General features: G+C 53.9%; 6 protein-coding genes across 6 annotated transcripts; 5 read left to right on the forward strand and 1 right to left on the reverse strand.

The window, feature by feature from the left end:
• Window positions 1-43: 43 nt before the first annotated feature.
• PG994_006651 (uncharacterized protein) lies at window positions 44-457 on the forward strand (the record flags this gene model as incomplete). Its single annotated transcript, XM_066858060.1, has 1 exon — window positions 44-457. One exon carries the CDS (start codon window positions 44-46, stop codon window positions 455-457), a length of 414 nt encoding a protein of 137 aa, XP_066717329.1.
• A 1,550-nt stretch (window positions 458-2,007) lies between these two features.
• On the reverse strand, window positions 2,008-3,598 carry PG994_006652 (26S protease regulatory subunit 6A; the record flags this gene model as incomplete). Its single annotated transcript, XM_066858061.1, has 4 exons — window positions 2,008-2,028; window positions 2,091-2,725; window positions 2,799-3,214; window positions 3,279-3,598. 4 exons carry the CDS (start codon window positions 3,596-3,598, stop codon window positions 2,008-2,010), a joined length of 1,392 nt encoding a protein of 463 aa, XP_066717330.1.
• Window positions 3,599-4,012: 414 nt separating this feature from the next.
• PG994_006653 (caffeine-induced death protein 2) lies at window positions 4,013-5,019 on the forward strand (the record flags this gene model as incomplete). The annotated part of the gene is made up of 3 exons (XM_066858062.1): window positions 4,013-4,111; window positions 4,183-4,435; window positions 4,496-5,019. 3 exons carry the CDS (start codon window positions 4,013-4,015, stop codon window positions 5,017-5,019), a joined length of 876 nt encoding a protein of 291 aa, XP_066717331.1.
• A 723-nt stretch (window positions 5,020-5,742) lies between these two features.
• PG994_006654 (acetyltransferase) lies at window positions 5,743-8,335 on the forward strand (the record flags this gene model as incomplete). The annotated part of the gene is made up of 3 exons (XM_066858063.1): window positions 5,743-6,646; window positions 6,705-7,817; window positions 7,884-8,335. The coding sequence occupies 3 exons, from the start codon at window positions 5,743-5,745 to the stop codon at window positions 8,333-8,335; spliced, it is 2,469 nt and encodes an 822-aa protein (XP_066717332.1).
• A 5,484-nt stretch (window positions 8,336-13,819) lies between these two features.
• Window positions 13,820-14,122, forward strand: PG994_006655 (uncharacterized protein; the record flags this gene model as incomplete). The annotated part of the gene is made up of 1 exon (XM_066858064.1): window positions 13,820-14,122. The coding sequence occupies one exon, from the start codon at window positions 13,820-13,822 to the stop codon at window positions 14,120-14,122; it is 303 nt and encodes a 100-aa protein (XP_066717333.1).
• Window positions 14,123-14,837: 715 nt separating this feature from the next.
• On the forward strand, window positions 14,838-17,728 carry PG994_006656 (uncharacterized protein; the record flags this gene model as incomplete). The annotated part of the gene is made up of 5 exons (XM_066858065.1): window positions 14,838-14,905; window positions 15,012-15,494; window positions 15,557-16,654; window positions 16,964-17,351; window positions 17,447-17,728. 5 exons carry the CDS (start codon window positions 14,838-14,840, stop codon window positions 17,726-17,728), a joined length of 2,319 nt encoding a protein of 772 aa, XP_066717334.1.
• Between the last annotated feature and the right edge of the window lie 392 nt (window positions 17,729-18,120).

An 18,120-nucleotide genomic window follows, 5' to 3' on the forward strand; every position in this document is an offset into this window, starting at 1 on the left:
CATTGTCTACCAGACCACCGACTGCTCCGATGAGGGCTCCGTCATGCCCGGCTTCGACAGCTGGATGCCCACCGCCAGCTTCAGCGGCAGCCTGAGCTGGAAGCGCAGCGGCGACGATGACGACAAGGACGACAAGAAGTGCAAGAAGTCCAAGAAGGACAAGCGCAACAGCGACGACAAGGATGACAAGGATGATGAGGAGTGCGAAGAGGTCGAGGGCCCCGAGTACGTCACCGTCCCCGCCACCTCGGGCGGCCACCCCTACGACGTCTCCCAGTGGGGTTCCATGAAGGCGCACTGCGGTGTCTCCGTCGCCGACCCCAAGGCCCCCAAGGCCGAGGAGCCCAAGAAGGCCGACCCCCCTGTCCTCGCCTACCCCGAGGACCCCAAGACCACCGTGGTTGAGGCCAAGCCTACCCCCACCCCCGGCTACGCCACCAAGCCCACGACCTACTGAAGGGCGTCACTGTCGTGACCGCCATGGCAGTTCCGTCATCACCCTCATCATCGGGTGAACGTTTGCTGCCACCACCCCCTCCGTCCTTTACAGCGCGGGAGCGTCTGAGAGATAGTTGGAAAATATTGAGAAGAAGGACAAGAGGAGGTCGTCTGCTGCTGCCTCCGCTGCACTCCCTCCGTCGATGCACCGAATGGTGCCGACACCTGAGCAGTGCGCGGTGGTGGCTGTAGCGGTCCACGCTTACCTTACAACCTTGCACACTTACACATACACGGGATTTCCTTTTTACATTAACAACCATTCTAATATGTACAATAAAACATTATAAGCACAAATGAAAAGTTACTTGGTTTCGTCCTTCTTTCACACATTCATTCTCCTGTTTCCAGTGTGACTGAAATTGCTCCATACCCTCTCAGTGACGAATGATAGGTATGACCATGTCCCCTGAATCCGCATGTCAAATGAGCCTTGATGAACTCTCAGGGGTATCAGATGATTTGTAGTTATGCTCTCTCAAGTTGACCCTTTTTCATACTTGGAAGAAGCTTACCCCCTTTTCCCCACCTCTTCGATACTGCCTGTCACCATCGCCGGATGATGAAACTATGCGACAATCGAACCTTGATGTTTCGATTACACAAGCCCCGGGGTAACTCCTACATACACACGTACCGGTCAGAATAGTTCCTGCAAGTATGTAGATAAGTCTGATTTCTATCGGGGAAACCAAACCTATTGCAATGTTTACTTCTTCCGGCCATTCTACCAATGCGCTCTGGGAGTAGGAGGATAAGAAGGAGCGCTCACCTCAACTCACCTCCTGAGAGGTCAATGTATCAACCGGTTGACCATTAGCTTTTACCTCTAAGCCAAGCGTGGGCGTCGATCAGCGGTGGTTTTATCATTTACCACTGGGGATCACCAAAAACATGCTCCATGAGTGAAGCAAGCGGATGGCGCGCCGTCTCCGAAAGAAACGATGAGTATCAGGCAAAGCTGGGATGAAAAAAGAAAGAAAGAGAGGGTCAATTGACGGGGCAGGCAGAATTGTATTTGTTATTATAGACCAGGTTCAATGGTGTGTGATAATGCTACACAGGAGTCATAAGCTCCCCCAATGTGCGAACTCCCAAACAAGATCTGAGTACACGCAAGCTGGGCAAAAAGTTTGCTCTTGGCTGAGCGGTGGCCACCCAACCAGTCAGGAAAGCCGTCTGAGGTCTCTTGGACATTTACGAAAATTACGTCTCTATCACGAGGCAGTAGTAGCCGTTGGGAGCCTGCCAGGGCGGAGGTAGGTTCTCAGAATGTTGGCAAAAAAGAATTCACGCGGGCTCGAAACCGGCCACTTTGGTACGAGATATTGTGCCTGTTCGATAGGCGAAGCAATATACATGCTAAACTTTTTTCGTGGTATTGAAACCCTTGGCAATTGGGCCCTCTGGGTTTCATTAAGGGCGAGATCCAAGTATCTTACACATATGCCCTTGTATCTATGACCACAAGCTCTATTCCACCCCATCGCCTTGAACGCCGTAGGCCTCTTATGCGTAGAAGTTGACAGTCTAAAGTATGAGATCAGTATGGGACATGTTACTTGGAGGAACTTGCAGCGGGTGATACTTACGTCCTTCTTCTTGGCCTGGACCTCGGTGATGGCATCGACGTAGTGCTCGTGGCCGATCTTGTTCTTGCCCATCCGCAGAGCAATCATGCCAGCCTCCACACAGACAGCCTTCAGCATGGCACCGCCAAACTCGTCGGTACTCCGGGCCAATTCGCTCCAGTTGACGTTGGGGTCGACCTTCATCTTCCGCGAGTGGATCTTCAAGATCTGGGCACGCGCTTCCTCGTTAGGTAAGGGGAACTCGATCTTGCGGTCGAGACGTCCGGATCGAAGCAGGGCGGGATCCAGCACATCGACTCGGTTGGTTGCAGCAAGCACCTTGATGCGGTCATCCGAGGCGAAACCATCAAGCTGGTTCAGTAACTCCAACATGGTTCGCTGCACCTCTCGATCACCACTCTTTTCGCTGTCGAATCGCTTGGTACCCACGGCATCCAACTCATCGATGAAGATAATCGCAGGCGCCTTCTCCTTGGCCAAAGCGAAGCAATCTCGTACCAGCTTAGCACCATCACCAATGAACATCTGCACTAATTGGGGACCGGCAAGCTTGAGGAAGGTGGCGTCGGTCTGAGCTGCACAAGCTCGAGCTAGCAGTGTCTTGCCTGTTCCAGGAGGCCCATACATCAGAGCACCTAGATAACAAAGTGGCGGGTCAGTCCTTGCGCGACGGATGCGACTGGAAAGGAAGGATAGAGAGCAACATACCCTTGGGCGCCTTGATACCGATCTTCTTGAAACGCTCCGCCTCCTTCATAGGCCCCACGATGGCCTCGACCAATTCTTCTATTTGCTTGTCCAGACCACCGACATCAGTGTACTTCTCTGTCGGCTTCTCGTCGACTTCCATAGCCTTGACTCGGCTGTCGTACTCGGCAGGTAGGGTGTCGAGAACGAGATAGGAGTCCTTGTTGACACCAATGAGATCGCCGGGCTTCAGCTCGTTGGGGTCGACCAGACCGATCAGAGGAAGGAAGATGGTCTGCCTTGTGGATGTCTTGATGACTGCCGATTTGCCGACTCTTGTGGCGTCCAGATCGATGTTGGCACCTTCTTCTGAGGACTCGGCGGTGGGGTCCAGATCGAGGAGCTCGACGACGTTGCCGACGAGGTATGGTAGTTGCCTGGTATGCGAGTTAGTTACAGGGCGGTGCCGTTTAGATGAAGCAATTGCAGAGTAGCCCGTACCGGTTGTTAGCGATCTTATCCATGTTCTCCTTGATCTTCTCTCCCATGGTGGCCTTCTCATGCGATAAGCGCTGGAATTCGCTCTTCATAATGCGGGCATCGTTCTCGAGTAGGCGTTTCCTCGTTTGGAGGTCTTGGGTGCTGAGGGTGAGCATATCTTCGTCGAGGATTTCCTCCTCTTCGGGCTCGGCGTCCTTCATCTCGGCGTCACCGTCGGCGGGCTTCTTGTTGTCCTTGTTGCCGTCATCGCCACGTCCGCTGTCCTTCTTGTCCTCGGGCTCGCGGCGGGCGACACCCTCCATATCTTGTGAGCTAGACATGGTGGCGGGCGGAGATGTGGATGGTGGGGGGGATGTTCGGGAAGAGTGAGAATGGGGAGCCCAGAAGCAGTGGGAGGAAGTGTACGAAAAAAAGTGATGCTTCGTTGAAGGCCGAGGAAGTTGATGACAAACGTGTTGTTGGGGTGGTTGATTTGATGGATAGGTGATGTTGCGGCTGCTCAGCAAGCGCAGGGCCCAAGTCCGGAGTTTAGGTAGAGCTGCTGCACTGCCAAACTGCAAAGGCAAGGCCACTGTGCATGTGGGAAGGCAGGCGTGTGCTGTCGCAATCAATCAGCCTGATTCACCAAGCGGGGCGCTAGATCGGAGCTTCCAGCCTCTAATTGATGCCGGCCAGCCAGGGTTTCGCAGGGGCTTTAGTGCATACTGCCCAGGCATTTCATCAGAAATTGCATAATGCACGATAAGGCCCAGCCCACCTTGGCCTTGTTAGCTCACCTTAAAGAGCTAAGGATAAGCTTCCATCCCGTTCGAAGCTCTGACGACTTGATGAGGGTTAAATATAGCGTCATCATCCATTTATTTTGTTTCGCTTGGATCTGCCCTGGACACTTGCGACTCGATAGTGTCGATCAACCTCAGTCTTTTGGTACTCGCGAACAAACCCGGAATACTCTCTCGCCTACCGTAAAGCCGCCATAGGACTCTGGCCTAATACAACCACCAAGCTGGCTGGATACTTCTGGACTAGACGAGCGGCTCCTTCGTCGGATGCCGTAGGCTCCACCGCGCAGCGCTCTCGTGATACCACCATGACCGACCTACCCAAGAATCCCTCCTTGACACCACAATTCTGTTTCTCGACAGTAGCACTCAGAGGTGCGCCTCTCTTTGGCGACTGTTAATTTCCATGGCCATGGTCTGATCATTGTGTTCTAGACTTTCTGCGAATATCGAGGGGCGCTGTGGACGACTCGATCACCCAAAATCTCAATGCGCTCGTAACACCCTCCAAAGCGGGCTTCGATCCAACATCAACAACGGTACGGACACCACGGTCGCTGCACAGGCAGATTGATCTGCAGTCATGTCAAACTTTCAAAGACCAGGTGCTCTTTCCCTCGTGGCAGTCAAGGTCTGATGTTTTGACCTACTGTGCATACGTGGCTACGAGTCCCGACCCAAATGACCCGGAAACAACACTACGAGAAGCCGAGTCTCTGCGGGATAGAGAGCGGGTGGTCAACGAGAGGCTCGACCCTTACTCTGGAAGATTTTTCCATCGGGAAGCGCGGACAGAGCAGCTGGCGATGCTGCTCAGACAAGAGCGGGGAGTTGAAACAATTGTGAGGTCGCGCACATGGGGCCTCGTAAGGGAGAGGTGCGGCGATGATATAGAAGATGCAGACACAGCTTTGAACCAGTGGCGGGACAAACAAGGAGTTCCCCGCTCTGCGAAGTAGATTGCAGGTGCGCTTGATGTTGGAGTAGAGGTTTGTTTCATGGGTATAAATCCAGGGCCTTGAGCCTACCTTGTATAATGTCAATTGTCATGTAAGATGAGATCATTCGATGATACACCGCCACTCACGGGCAAGCAACTTCAGATCACAATGTTTGCAATGGAGTTCTCACTATACTTAAACTGTGCAGGTTCTGCCACTGGGGTTGATATAATTTGTCGTGGTTCCAAGTCGGGAAATTGGGGGGCATGGGGTGGGAGCTCCGGTTTCTCGGCGCATCCCACCACCGGGGGCGGCCCCATTCGAAGCTTGCACTTCGTCATTTGGCGAAATAGCAACTCATTGAAAGCACACGACCTTGCAAAATCTCCTGTAGATGCAATGCTTGTTGAATATATATAATTCCAACCCAGTATCCCATTTTCCACTATGTCTTGAAATTTCAGTGGTTTTCTATACCAATTAAGAATCATTTCAACTCCCCAAGTGGGCTTACTTAAGGCAGTACCTACTGGCAACTGGCCCACGTTTCAAGGCGGGCAGGTAGAGCTAAGCCAGCCCACCTTATCATATCACCCCACGACGCAACTGTACCTTTGCTTTAAACTCTGGAAAGCTTCCCAGCTCGCGAAAAATTGCCATTCTGGACAGTGTTAACACCACCGAACCTCCCAATACTGCCCTCCCGATCGCATTCGCTGGCCGACCTTTCCTTAACCGAGCATGCCTCAACCGCTCAGCGCGAAGGAGAATTCTCTCTTTCGCCAGGTCATCCGCAATTATGAAGACAAGCAGTACAAGCGGGGTCTCAAGGCCGCCGAGCAGATTCTCAAGAAGAACCCCAAGCATGGCGACACCATGGCCATGAAGGCCCTCATAATCAACCAGCAGGGCAACACTGACGAGGCCTTCGCCCTGGGCAAGCAGGCCTTAATGGCCGACATGAAGTCGCACATTTGCTGGCACGTCTACGGCTTGTTGTACCGCCACCAAAAGAACTTCGAAGAGGCAATCAAGGCCTACAAGTCGGCCCTGAAGCTCGAGCCGGACTCCCTACAGATTCAGAGAGACTTGGCCTTCCTCCAGGTCCAGATGCGCGACTACCAAGGCTACATCCAGAGCAGGACAGCTATGCTCCAGGCCCGGTCCCAGGTCCGCCAGAACTGGACTGCCTTGGCAGTTGCACACCACCTCGCGGGCGATCTGACGCAGGCAGAGACGGTATTGACCAAGTACGAGGAATCAGTGAAGGTCCCGCCGTCCAAGACCGATTTCGAGAACTCCGAGGCCGTCATGTACAAGAACACCATTATTGCCGAGCAAGGCGACTACCAGCGCGCCCTCGAGCATCTCGAGTCCATCGCCAAGACGAACCTCGACCGCTTGGCTGTTATGGAACTCCGAGCCGAATATCTGACCAAATTGGAGAGGAAGGAGGATGCAGTGAAGGCTTACAGGGCTTTGTTAGACAGAAATGCCGAACACCCTGACTACTACAACAAACTTATCAAGGTTATGGCCATCCCTGCAGAGGATACTGCTGCTAAGAAGGCGATCTACGACGAATATGCTGAGAAGAACCCTCGCTCGGATGCTGCCAAGCGACTGCCTCTGGATTTTGTTTCTGGTAGGTAATTGCAATGCAATTTGGCTCCAATGCAAGCAGTACTAATAAAAAATCGTAGGCGATGTTTTCCGCGAAGCAGCCAAGAAGTATCTCACTTTCATGCTGGACAAGGGTGTCCCATCCACGTTTGCCAACCTAAAGCACCTCTACACCGACTCCTCCAAAAAAGAAGCTCTCGGTGCTTTAGCGCACGAGTATTATGAGGCAAAGAAATTCGATGCTGGAGAGGCTAAGACCGACGATCCGTTCAAGGGCGAAGGCGCAGCACTATACTACCTGGCGCAGCATTACAACTATCACCTCAGCCGCGACCTGACCAAGGCTATGGAATTCGTTACCAAGGGTATCGAAAAGGCACCTGACAATGTCGAGTTCCAGATGACCAAGGCAAGGATAATAAAGCACACCGGCAACACACAGAAGGCATCAGAAGAGATGGACAAGGCTCGTAACTTGGACTTGAAGGATCGATACATCAACACGAAAGCAGCCAAGTATCAATTGCGGAACAACGAAACCGAGAAGGGTCTGGAGACCGTTGGTCTCTTCACAAGAAACGATTCTCCTGCCGGTCCCTTGAACGATCTTCTGGATATGCAGTGCATCTGGTTTATGACCGAGGATGGCGAGGCTCAAGTACGGAAAGGCAATGTTGGCCTGGCCTTGAAGAGGTTCCACACCGTCTACAACATCTTCGATGTGTGGCAAGAAGACCAATTTGACTTCCATAGCTTCTCGCTGCGGAAAGGTCAAATACGTGCTTACGTTGATATGGTTCGCTGGGAGGACCATGTCCGAGATCATCCGTTCTATTCTCGAGCTGCACTTGGCGCTGTCAAGCTCTACCTCGACATGCACGACGGCAAGACTCTTAGTGATGGTGTCAATGGCGACGACAAGAATGGCGATGCCGCCGAGCGTAAAAAGGCAGCCAAGAAGGCTCGCAAGGCCGAGCGGGAAGCTGCCGAGAAGGCTGCCAAGCAAGATCCGAACAAGCCCAAGGCGGCGGTCGACGAGACCAAGAAGAAGGATGATGACCCTGACGGCCTGAAGCTCGCGGCCACCACTGAGCCGCTTGTCGAGGCTACCAAATTCCTGGTCCACCTCCTGACCTACACCCCCAAGAACCTCGAGGCGCAACTCGCTGGGTTTGAGGTTTACGTGCGCAGAGGTACGTACCATTCCACTCACTGACCAAAGAAAGACCTCAGGATAATAAGCTAACTTTTTCCTACAGAGAAATATGTTCTTGCTCTTGGGTGTCTCAACGCCGCTCTGGCCATTGACGCCTCCCACCCTACGGTCCATGAGCACACTATCCGCTTCCTCCACGCCATCCGAAGCAAGATGGCCTCGCTGCCACCCAAGGTGCAAGAGGTGATCAAGTCGGAATTCACCGCCATCGCCCCTTCGACAGATCTCGAGGAGTTTAACGACGAGTTCCTCGCCAAGCACAAAGGCAGCGTGCCCCATGCCATTGCCGCCATCAAGATGAAGGCGCTGGTGGACGAAGACGAAGACCAGGCTTCCGTCGAGAAGCAGCTGGCGGGTTTGTTGGCTGCGTCGGGAGTCACCTTCGAGGATGCGCAAACCATCTTGAGCATCTTGCGGGGATCGAGAAGCAAGGAGCTGGATGAGTTCAAGAAGAAGGCGGCCGAGAAGTGGCCCGAGGTCACGGCGTTTGCATAAGTTAGCAAAAGCTGCAGCATATACTGTGTCGGGTTGGTTGGTTCCTTCGGTAGATCTCAAAATTTCGGAGTGAGTGGTGGAGGGAGGAGTCTCTTCTTTCTCACTACCCCCTGTTTTTTTGGTGAAGGAGCATGAGCATGATTCTGCAAAAAGCATAGCCGGGGTTCCTGGCGCGGATACTAAAATGTGATTTGATCTCCGAAACACACACAGAGTGAGAGTGTGGAATGTGGCCTTTTCTTGCATGAGGATATGTATCATTGAAGTCCAGGCGCGGATTGGGGGGATATAACAAGAGGAAAAGAAAAGTTTCTAGATGTTTTAGCCCTTCTTCTTACCATAGACCAGAGGAACAACATCAATCAAGTTCACATGCATGGGATGAGCAATTCTGCAGACTTGTCTAGGAGAATCGTGGTGGTTCCTGTCAATGACTCTATCGACTTCCATCCCACACAGCTCGACTGAGAGTTAAGTTGGCTATTCTATATAACTCTCGGATTCGAGGATTCCCTTTCCCTTCTTCGGTGCCAGGTAGAGAAGTTGGGATCTCCGCCCGCGATGCCTCGCAAACCGTAGGTCAGCCCCTCTCAGGCACTTGGAGACGGAGACAGTGTTGCTTTGAATTCAACAAGCTGGTTTGGAAGAGACCACCCTCGCAGGTTTAGGGTTCCTGCTCTCACTTGGGAGTCAACCGAGGGAGAGAGAGAACGATTGTCAGTCGTGGTGTGATAATGAGGGGAAAGCAGAGGGCGGCGCTCAACGAACAGGAATGAGACCATCGATCGTTCTGAGGTCAAGCCTAACGGGGTCGCTAGCAAATAGGGGTGATATACTATCATCACGGCCGACTTTCACTCTTGATCCATGCTAGCTTATGTAACATCCTGTCTGTTTAAAGGGGCTCAAGCCATCCATGTACCGGTATTCAGCACTGTGAAGCTCGATCTTGACCGCCGTGTTCGCCGAACACGTATCTACGCACTGATCTGTCTAGCGTGCAGTATGGTATTCACTTGCAGTCTTGCACAGCACTTTGGAGAAGGTTGGTTATGGTTCTACCGTATCGTACTGTATGTAGAGCTGATATCCCGGATGTGTTCCCCTGATTGGCAATTTGGTACAGATCTAGCGTCGAGCTAAGTTAGATGAATGAAAATTACGGTGGACGTTCCCGTAGAACACGCTGCACGCCGTTGTTGGTTTACTCGAACGTTTATGCGGAGCGCAAATTCGGGTTCCAAACTATTTCGAACCATGAATATGGGTAGTCTGTATGTTCGGATATGAAAAATAGGCCTCCCGTGCATGATTACACTAGAGGCGAGTGGTCTAGACCGACCTACCCCGATGATATCGGTCGATGTTTTGCTCTTAACCTGGCTCCTACTTGCACAATTGCAAGGAGACTCGGCAAGTCGGGGTACAACAAATTCCCTAGCAGTAACTGTGCGCTTACTTACATGTACGCCTTACCCCCTGAAAGTTTGTTAAGTTCATACCCTTGTGTGAAAGCCCTGGTACAGGTATTTCATGCGTCTGCAGTACCTCTATCGTGCTGAAACGTATAACAGCTATTCGGTGGCGGAATATCTTTTACGGTAGTAATTCCTCTGTTTTTTTATGTTTCAAATGGACGCTCAATGTACTTCCTAGACAAATATGGCCTGTCGATACTTCGTCTGAAGTCCGAAACGGTCTCCAGTAGTGTAGTGAGCACTGAGAGGGCGGTCAACTGCGAAGCTGCTGACTGCTGCCCCTGAGTGGTGAAAATTGAAGCTGCCAGGCGAAGCAAGCCACCATCCCTGATCAGGGGGGGAGAGGGGGGGGGGTGCAGCCACGATGTCATTTCTCGCCTCCCAAGCTTACGGAAATCTTGGGTGCATCGTTTCATGGCGAATGGCCAGCATAGCCACGCGGTATCTGCTGCACGAGAGAGGGGTGTGTACTCCGTACTCGATTTCTTGTTTGCTTCCCAAATAAAATGCCCGACGCCATGTCTTGGCTCTCCCACGGACGGGCTGGCGGGTTCGCGGAGCAATTTGGGCTTCTGGAAAAGTCAATCAGTGACATCAGGGCTAGCCTTGTGCCTTGCGAGGATGGTCGAGTGATGAAGTGGCCCACGGCTCCCCGTTGCAACGGTTCTGGGTCCCACACTACCCGGCTAGCTCTCCGAGCCGATCACTGCCTTGTTGGGCACGGCGCTGGTGGTGTGCACATCTTACGGAGCAGTATGTACAATTAACCTAGGCGTTGGCGCGCGAGCTGAGCTGGGTTGCTGCTGGCATGAATTGCCGGTTATGAGCTCTCGCTTCAGGGAGCTCGCTTAGATGCAAGGCTTGTTTCTATTTTCTGAGACGGAACAGGTCGAAAATGACTTCTCTATGACGGGAGGCTGAGAAAGTTGTTCGGACATCCATTGCTGCACGCATGATGATTACATCAGGGAGTCACTTTTGGGAGATTGGATCAAGCGTCCATGGAACACACTTGATTGCGAGACGCCAGAGCCTAGAAGGTCTGAAAAAGGGGCCTGTGGGCTTTGCCGGCGCAAATCCAGAAGTGCCGACCGCCTTTTACCATTTCGGCCGATACGTTCCAGAGTTTGCTCCGGTCCAGTATTTGGTGACTGTACAAAACCGGTGAAGTCGTACGAGGCTGGAAGAGTGGTGACGTTTGTCCTGCAGTTGTTGGTCAGTTGGCTGCCCGTGATCTCGGGGGTAAACTTCCAATGGCTACGGACGGTGCGGTTTCACCACCCAGGTGGAGGAAGCACTGAACGTGGAGACTCGGGGCCACGGGCCACGGCTCAGACGGCCTCGGCCTCTCTCTCGAAATTTAACGATGGTTACTAAACCTGGATTCGCATTGAGAATGGTAGGCTTGGCCGGCTCATCGGTGATCGGTGTCGTGATGTCGTCTGCTCACTCGTCGCTTATTATTCTGGTTGAAATAATTGACTCGGGACTAGCAGGTTCATGCTGCTGCTGTTGAAACTACAAGGCCAGTGAAACGGCCAGGGGGCGTTCCGGTGCCTGGCTCATCAGTTTACTGGCATGCTACGGTAATATGAGATGACATACTGGCGCGCACCCCGTCGGCCAGTCAGAATCGCCCGTCCACCCATCATCTCGTTACCCATGTTGCCATTATTGGCCTGGACCTTGCAATCGCACGATGAACAGACAAATGCGATCAGCGATCGGTGCTCCCTAAATCCAGAGCTATGATAGCAGGCTAGAAGCGCATAGGGATATCCCATGAAGTGATAATAACAATGCCCCGTTTCCACCTGCCGGCTAAAGCACTCTAGCACCACAGGCTACAGCGCGTTTAAACATTCACTATGTACAGTGAACATGCACGTAGACACGCCTCGATGCACGCACGTTCTGTGGCTTGACTTCAACACGGCTTCCTCGTTGTAGCGAACAAACATAAAAAGAAAACCGGCCGTTCTTGCATGCTTCGATATTGAACTGCAGTGACTGCTACGCTCCTTTCGTCATTCCCTCTCAATCCGGTCGCTGCTGAGTTCCCGTTTTGGCCGGTGGGCTCTCTCGGGAGTTTTCCTGTTACGGGCAAAACTTGTGACGATCTTACAATTTCCTTGTTTTCCGTTCCTGAGCTACGATCCTGTGCACCTTCCAAGCTCCAAGCTCCCCCCCAATGAGGCCGTTTGAACTTTTTTCAGCCACTTGTAAGCATTGCTTGCCTGCCTTGCTGCCGTTCTTGATGATGATGATCAGCCCCAGAACCCAGAACCGTCTATCCCTCGATGCTGGCTGATTTGACGTGGAGCGTGGGTTTCGTGCGGGTCTTTTTCGAAGAAGCCGTGGCCCGTCAGCGTTAGCTCTCAACCGAGCGTCCCGGCAGAGAGAGCCCAGCGTCGCACATCTGCCGACAGCCAAGCGGTTGCACCTTAACGCATGTTTCCTGTTACCTCCTTACAGCCAAGGCACGGAATCGCTTCACAGAACCCCAGATGATATCGCTAACTGCTCTCTTCCGATAACTATCGCTATAAGACGCCAAGGCTCGTGCTACGTCAGGAGCACTGTACCTGAGACTCTGGGTATAGTCGAGCCGCAACTAGGCCTATAAGCCAACCCAGTGTGGTTCGTGACCGTTAAGATATGGAAGAAGTTCCTACATACTACATACATACGACTACTTTACATACGCTAGTAATAACAGCAAAGTGTGGCGAACAATCCCACAGCAGCGTCCTTGCAGGCCTTGTTACCCGGAAAGTGAAGCCACTCTCTGACTCTGATTCTGGCGGTATCCAGGTATATTCCTGATTAAGATTTTACTATCTTTAAACACGAGGGAACCCACAGGGGCTCTCTGCACTCACTTTGCCATGTCGATCAGTTAAAAAATCGCAGTGAATCAGCATAGAAGCCTCGGCTCTTCGATGCTGGCTCGTCCAGCCTGCACCTGGCTTCGCTGGCATCCAATCCATGCAGGTCGAGGTTGATGCAAGAAGGATGTCCACCAACCCTTGCCCCTGCAGTCGCAAATCACTGCCCACTGTGGGGTTAACCACACTTGTAAGATGCTATAGTATCCCCACCTGGTACTATAGCAGGGGACCTGATTTGCTCGTCGAGCAGCAAATTTGCCCTCTTGCCGTCATGACCGAACCACGAACCTGTGCAAACTGCTTGCTGTCGTCAGTGTCGAGCCCCCTGCATGATTCACACCTTTGCCTTCACCTCTAGTCGCTGAAGAGCCTAGTTTGCTATGAACTAACGGCTGAGGGCGTTTAACTGTTGTGTGCATACACGAAAGATACGTAGAGGCATGTGCTGACACTGGCCTATGGGATGGTATGGTTCAGTACATACTGTAAGTGAAGCGTAGCAATCCGAGCATACTTACATACATACTCAGCTCCACAGCCCACTGCGGATCGATCTGTGATCTCATTCACTCGAGCCAGCAATGCCCTGTCGCAACGCCCACCCCTGACCCCTATAGCAGACAGTGCGCTCCTATATGCGATCGGCAAGACGACTTACCTGTTACGTCGTTGGGAAAACACGCCCTTACCAGATGCTCCATCCACGCAGGATGGATACTCGAGTTCATCTCACCTCCCCGTACCTTTTCGGAACTCGGTTTTGTTGAGAGCTGGGATCCTCGCCTGGACCGAAAGACTCCACCAAGCATGGGGTTGAACGGGAAGGCCTGGCGCGATCGTCGTCATCGCCAGCATGGTTGCTCCTGTTGCTACCCAGCAAGCGGTTCGATATTCTCCATCATCATCGAGAGAGACCAGGCGGCCCAACTGGTTTCTGTGAGGACGACGGATGTATAAAGGTCTCGCAGCTTCCCCTGTCTCGAACTCCTCATTCTACCCTCTCCGTCCTCACCAACAAGCCTCTCACTCTCACACAACCTTCAAGCCCAGAACAACCATCAACCTTCGCTTTTTTATCCATTCACTTGAATAAACCAACCAAACCAACCGCTAAAATGCAGTTCTTCACCGTCGCCGCCACCCTCTTCTCCGCCGTCGCCCTCGCGGCCCCCGGTGTCCAGGTCGCCCGCCAGGCCAACTACACCCCCTGCTCCGGCCTCTACGGCACCTCACAGTGCTGCGCCACCGACGTCCTCGGCGTCGCTGACCTCGACTGCGCCAACCCCTCCGAGGTGCCCACCTCGGCCGACAACTTCAGCGAGGTCTGCTCCGCCATCGGCCAGCGCGCCCGCTGCTGCGTCCTGCCCATCCTTGAGCAGGGTGTCCTGTGCAACACCCCCTCCGGTGTCCAGGACTAAGCGGTTCCTTTACCCCCTTAATGTATAGAGCAAGAACAGAGCCGAAGGTATGTTTTGAACCCCCTACTAGTATACATACCAACAACATCGAACAGGGATGGCTGACCATGGTTTACTCCGCAGGTTGAAATAATAACAACATAATAATATGTTCTTACGACTTGACTAGAAGGTTCTGAGGTCCTTGTGGTTGTGAGATATATTTGGTTTGGATTTGTACATACCCGGGTTGGATGATTTTGGGAATTTGGGGCTTATGATGAGACAACTGGATTTCCGATATCTAGAAGACGTATGCATGTCTCCTCGCCGGTAGACTTTTTCTGTTTATCTGTACAAGAGCAACAATTGAAATTCATATACCGATTTGATAACATTCTTACTTCATTATATATTCTATGTGGTGAACTGTTGTGTTTTATGGCGGTGGCTTGGCTTTGTCTTGGGTCATGAGCCATCAGCGGTTGTTCCCGTGGCGGGCTGACGTTGTAAGTGGCGCTTCCGAATCTCGGATGCACAGCTTCAAGGTTTCTCGGATGTCATGGGTACCTCTTTGGCTGGTGAAATATGCCTCTTCCGTCCGCGCAAAATAAGCACTGTCGGATCTCTCTATTTTAAACGTACGATTTGTGACTGACTTGTCCTTCCGGTTCTCCATTCTTCGGCGCGGTCCCTGTGTAAGTTCGGCTACGGAGTCTTGATACGATCTTGTGTAATGCCGCATTCATCCCCAAGCGACGAGACTCGGCCAATCCGCGCTCGGATCCAGAACGCTTGTGATAGGTTCGTTCCCACCCCTCTTAATAACAACCACTACTTCCGTCTCCGACTGAGAATACACTGATGAATACTGCTACTAATAACTGAATTCATTTCTTCCAAATTGCAGCTGCAAAAGCCGCAAGGTCAAATGCGATGGCAAGTCGCCTTGTAGCTACTGCATCCGCCGCCGACGTTCCGAGTTATGCCACTATTCCCCTCAACGGAAGCGGGTGCCGCAGCATGCGCGGTCACCCTTCATTCCGACATCCGCGTCTTCCTCATCCGCTCTGCATCAGCCACAGCACCAACAACACGACAATAATGGCCACCACCACACTAACCACGAGGGCGTGACAACGCCTAATAACAACTTGACGCCGCGTCGTACGGCGTCGTTATCACATCAGCAGCATGTGGTTGATCATCACATGCACACTTCCCCCGCCATCGCTCCAGCCGCCGCCGCCGCAGCGCCACCCCAACAGCAGCAGCCACCGCCCTTAGTAGCGACATCAGCCGCAGCCGGTGGTGGTGATGGCGGTATCAGCGCCTTCGCCGTGGCCGCTGCGCACGACGACGAGACCGAGGTCCCGCGCGAGGCGCGCCTGCTGTGCGACGCCCAGGGCAAGCTCATTTTCATTGGCGATTGCGCGCCCTGTCCTTCTTCCAGAGCGTGCGGCAGCTCGTGACCAGCCGCGTCGACGAGCACGCGTTCGCGCCCCAGAGCAGCCAGTACTCGGTGCTCGAGAACAGCGCCCCGTCGTCGTCGGCGGCTTTCGCGGGTACGCAGCACGGCGGCGGCGGCAGCCTGGGAGGCCCCGAGATACCGCTGGACTCGATCGCCGAGGCTGTGGCTGTCTACCTCGCCGTCACTGCGGGCCTGGTGGATCTGTTCGAGGACGCGCGCCTGCGCGACGACATCACTCTCTGGGCCAGTGGCAGCAGCCCGTCCACAGATAGGGCCGGAGGAGCCGCGGCGGCAGCCTCGGACGTGGCGACGAGCATCGTCAACTACCTGGTCCTGGCCATCGGGTACCAGAAGGACCGCGAGCCGCTGGCGCAGGCCTGCTTCGAGTACGCGCGGGACCGGGCCTTTGCCCACCTGAGCGGCGAGCTGAGCATCCGCACCGTGCACGCCTTCCTGCTGGTGACGCTGTTCATGCTGGGCGCCTGCCAGATCAACGGCGCGTTCCTCTTCTTCGGCCTCGCCGTGCGCGCCGCCTACGCCGTCGGCATCCACCGCACCGAGGTCAACGCCCGCTTCGGGCCCGAGGGCCACGTCCAGCGCGACCGCCTCTGGCGCAGCCTGCGGGTCGTCGACCTGTTCCTGAGCACGTCCATGGGCCGCCCGCCGGCGACCTCGGACGTCGACTGCACGGTGCCGTACCGGGTGCTCGCGGCCGAAGGCAGTCAGGAAGAGTCGTTTGACATTTCGAGTTCTTCGGTCCAGATCTTTCTGATCCTCGAGTGCGTCGTGCTCGAGGTCTACTCGCGCCGCAAGATCACGCTCCAGCTGACCGAGGGCATCTCACGGCAGCTCCGGGACTGGTCCGGCCGCTGGCTGCGGCCGTTGAAGGACGTGCTTACGGCCACTACCACCACCCCACCACCACTACAGAAACGGATGATGGCGGTGGTGGCGGTGGAGGTGGTCAAAGGCAAGAAGGACATTCTGCTAAGCAGCAACAGCAGCTTATCGGTACATGTCAGGTGCTCTCGTCGTATTACTACGCCGTCATGCTGGTCTCGCGCCCCTTCCTCATGTACGAGGTACGCAGGAGGCTGTCGGAAGGGCCCGTCCACGGAGCCGGTGGTAGTGGCAATAATAAGAACGACATCTTCTCGGGCAAGTCGCGTCTCGCGGATGCCTGTATCGATGCCGCGAGCATGTTGGTGGATGTGGTGTCTTCTCTTATTGATAGGGGCGTCATGTCTGGGAAACAGCCATTGATAGTGTAGGTTTTTTCCTTCGCATTTATCTACTATGTTTACCTTTTTCTTTTCTTTTCTTTCTTCATTACGGACTAGTAATGAGAGCGAACAACACTTGCTTACAAACTTTTCTTGTCTTATCATCAGATCCTGGCTGTTCGCCTCCTCGTTGGCACTGGGCGTCGGCCTGCTGGGCAGCTTCGGCCGGATCCTGGAGCGGTACACCCAAAAGTCCATCGCGGCCCTCGAGCACTTCGCCCAGAGCGACGCCCACGCCATGCAGTACAGCTTGATCGCCAAGAGCCTCCTGGCGACGGCGCTGGGCGCGCTGGAGAAGCGGGAGCTGGCCGAGCGGCTGCAGCGGGCGGAGAGCAGCAGCCAGCTGTTTGGGCTGATGCCGCCCGTCGAAAGGGGTAGTGGTCGTAGTGACAGCGCCGCTTTCCGGTTGTCGTCGGAAATGAGACTGGACGGCGGTGGCGGCGGCGGCGGCGGCCATTCATCAGCCTCTGCCGCCTTTGCGAATAACGGGGCGGGGGTAGGAGGGGAGCGCTTGACGATGGCGGCCTTGGTGGGGGAGGAGGGGGATCTGGGCACAATATCCAGCACCGCGAGTCGTTTGCGCGATCGGAGATTCTTGGGGGACACCACCACCACCATCCTCACCACAATCCTCACCAGAACCACCACGCCGCCGCCGCCGCCGCCGCCGCGTCCTCGCCCGGCCGCTTCGTGGATTTGGACCCGGCCTTCCTGTCGCTCTCGGGCGGTTCCCTGCCCGAGACGCTCGACCTCTCCTTTCTGAACAGCACCTTCAGCGGCGATGAGGGATCGGGCGCGCTGAACCTCTTCCCCTCCTGGAGACGAGCGGGCACATTGACTTGGCGCATTACTTTTGACCGCCTTGAATGCTAACTAACTACTTATATGCTAATGTAGTGGGCGATAAAAAAAGCTTAAGGAGATAGGTGTGTGGATTTGGATGATTTGTGTTTACTTGTAGCGTGCGTGCGTGCGATCTTCTACAGCTATTTACCTACTTTGAGAGACGCATTGTGCGAGTATATGTATTCCCAAAACGTCTGATTCTTTCACATACGACCATATCCTGCTGAATACTAGGGATCCCGCCCGCTCTCCCATATATAAGCAGTAGAGAGCCTTCTCTACATTTAGACGGTCACAGTTTTAGCGAATGGCGGAAGTGGCTTACATAAACCTACATCATTAGCGCCCCGTCGCAAGACGCGAACGCGTTAAAGCCAATCGAACAAATCCAAACCCTGGAAGCATACACATATATCTGC

The sequence above is a fragment of the Apiospora phragmitis genome (genome assembly GCF_038363925.1).
Source record: "Apiospora phragmitis strain CBS 135458 chromosome Unknown utg000006l:1.0-5683423.0:1.0-5690449.0, whole genome shotgun sequence".
NCBI classification, from domain to species: Eukaryota; Fungi; Ascomycota; class Sordariomycetes; order Amphisphaeriales; family Apiosporaceae; genus Apiospora; species Apiospora phragmitis.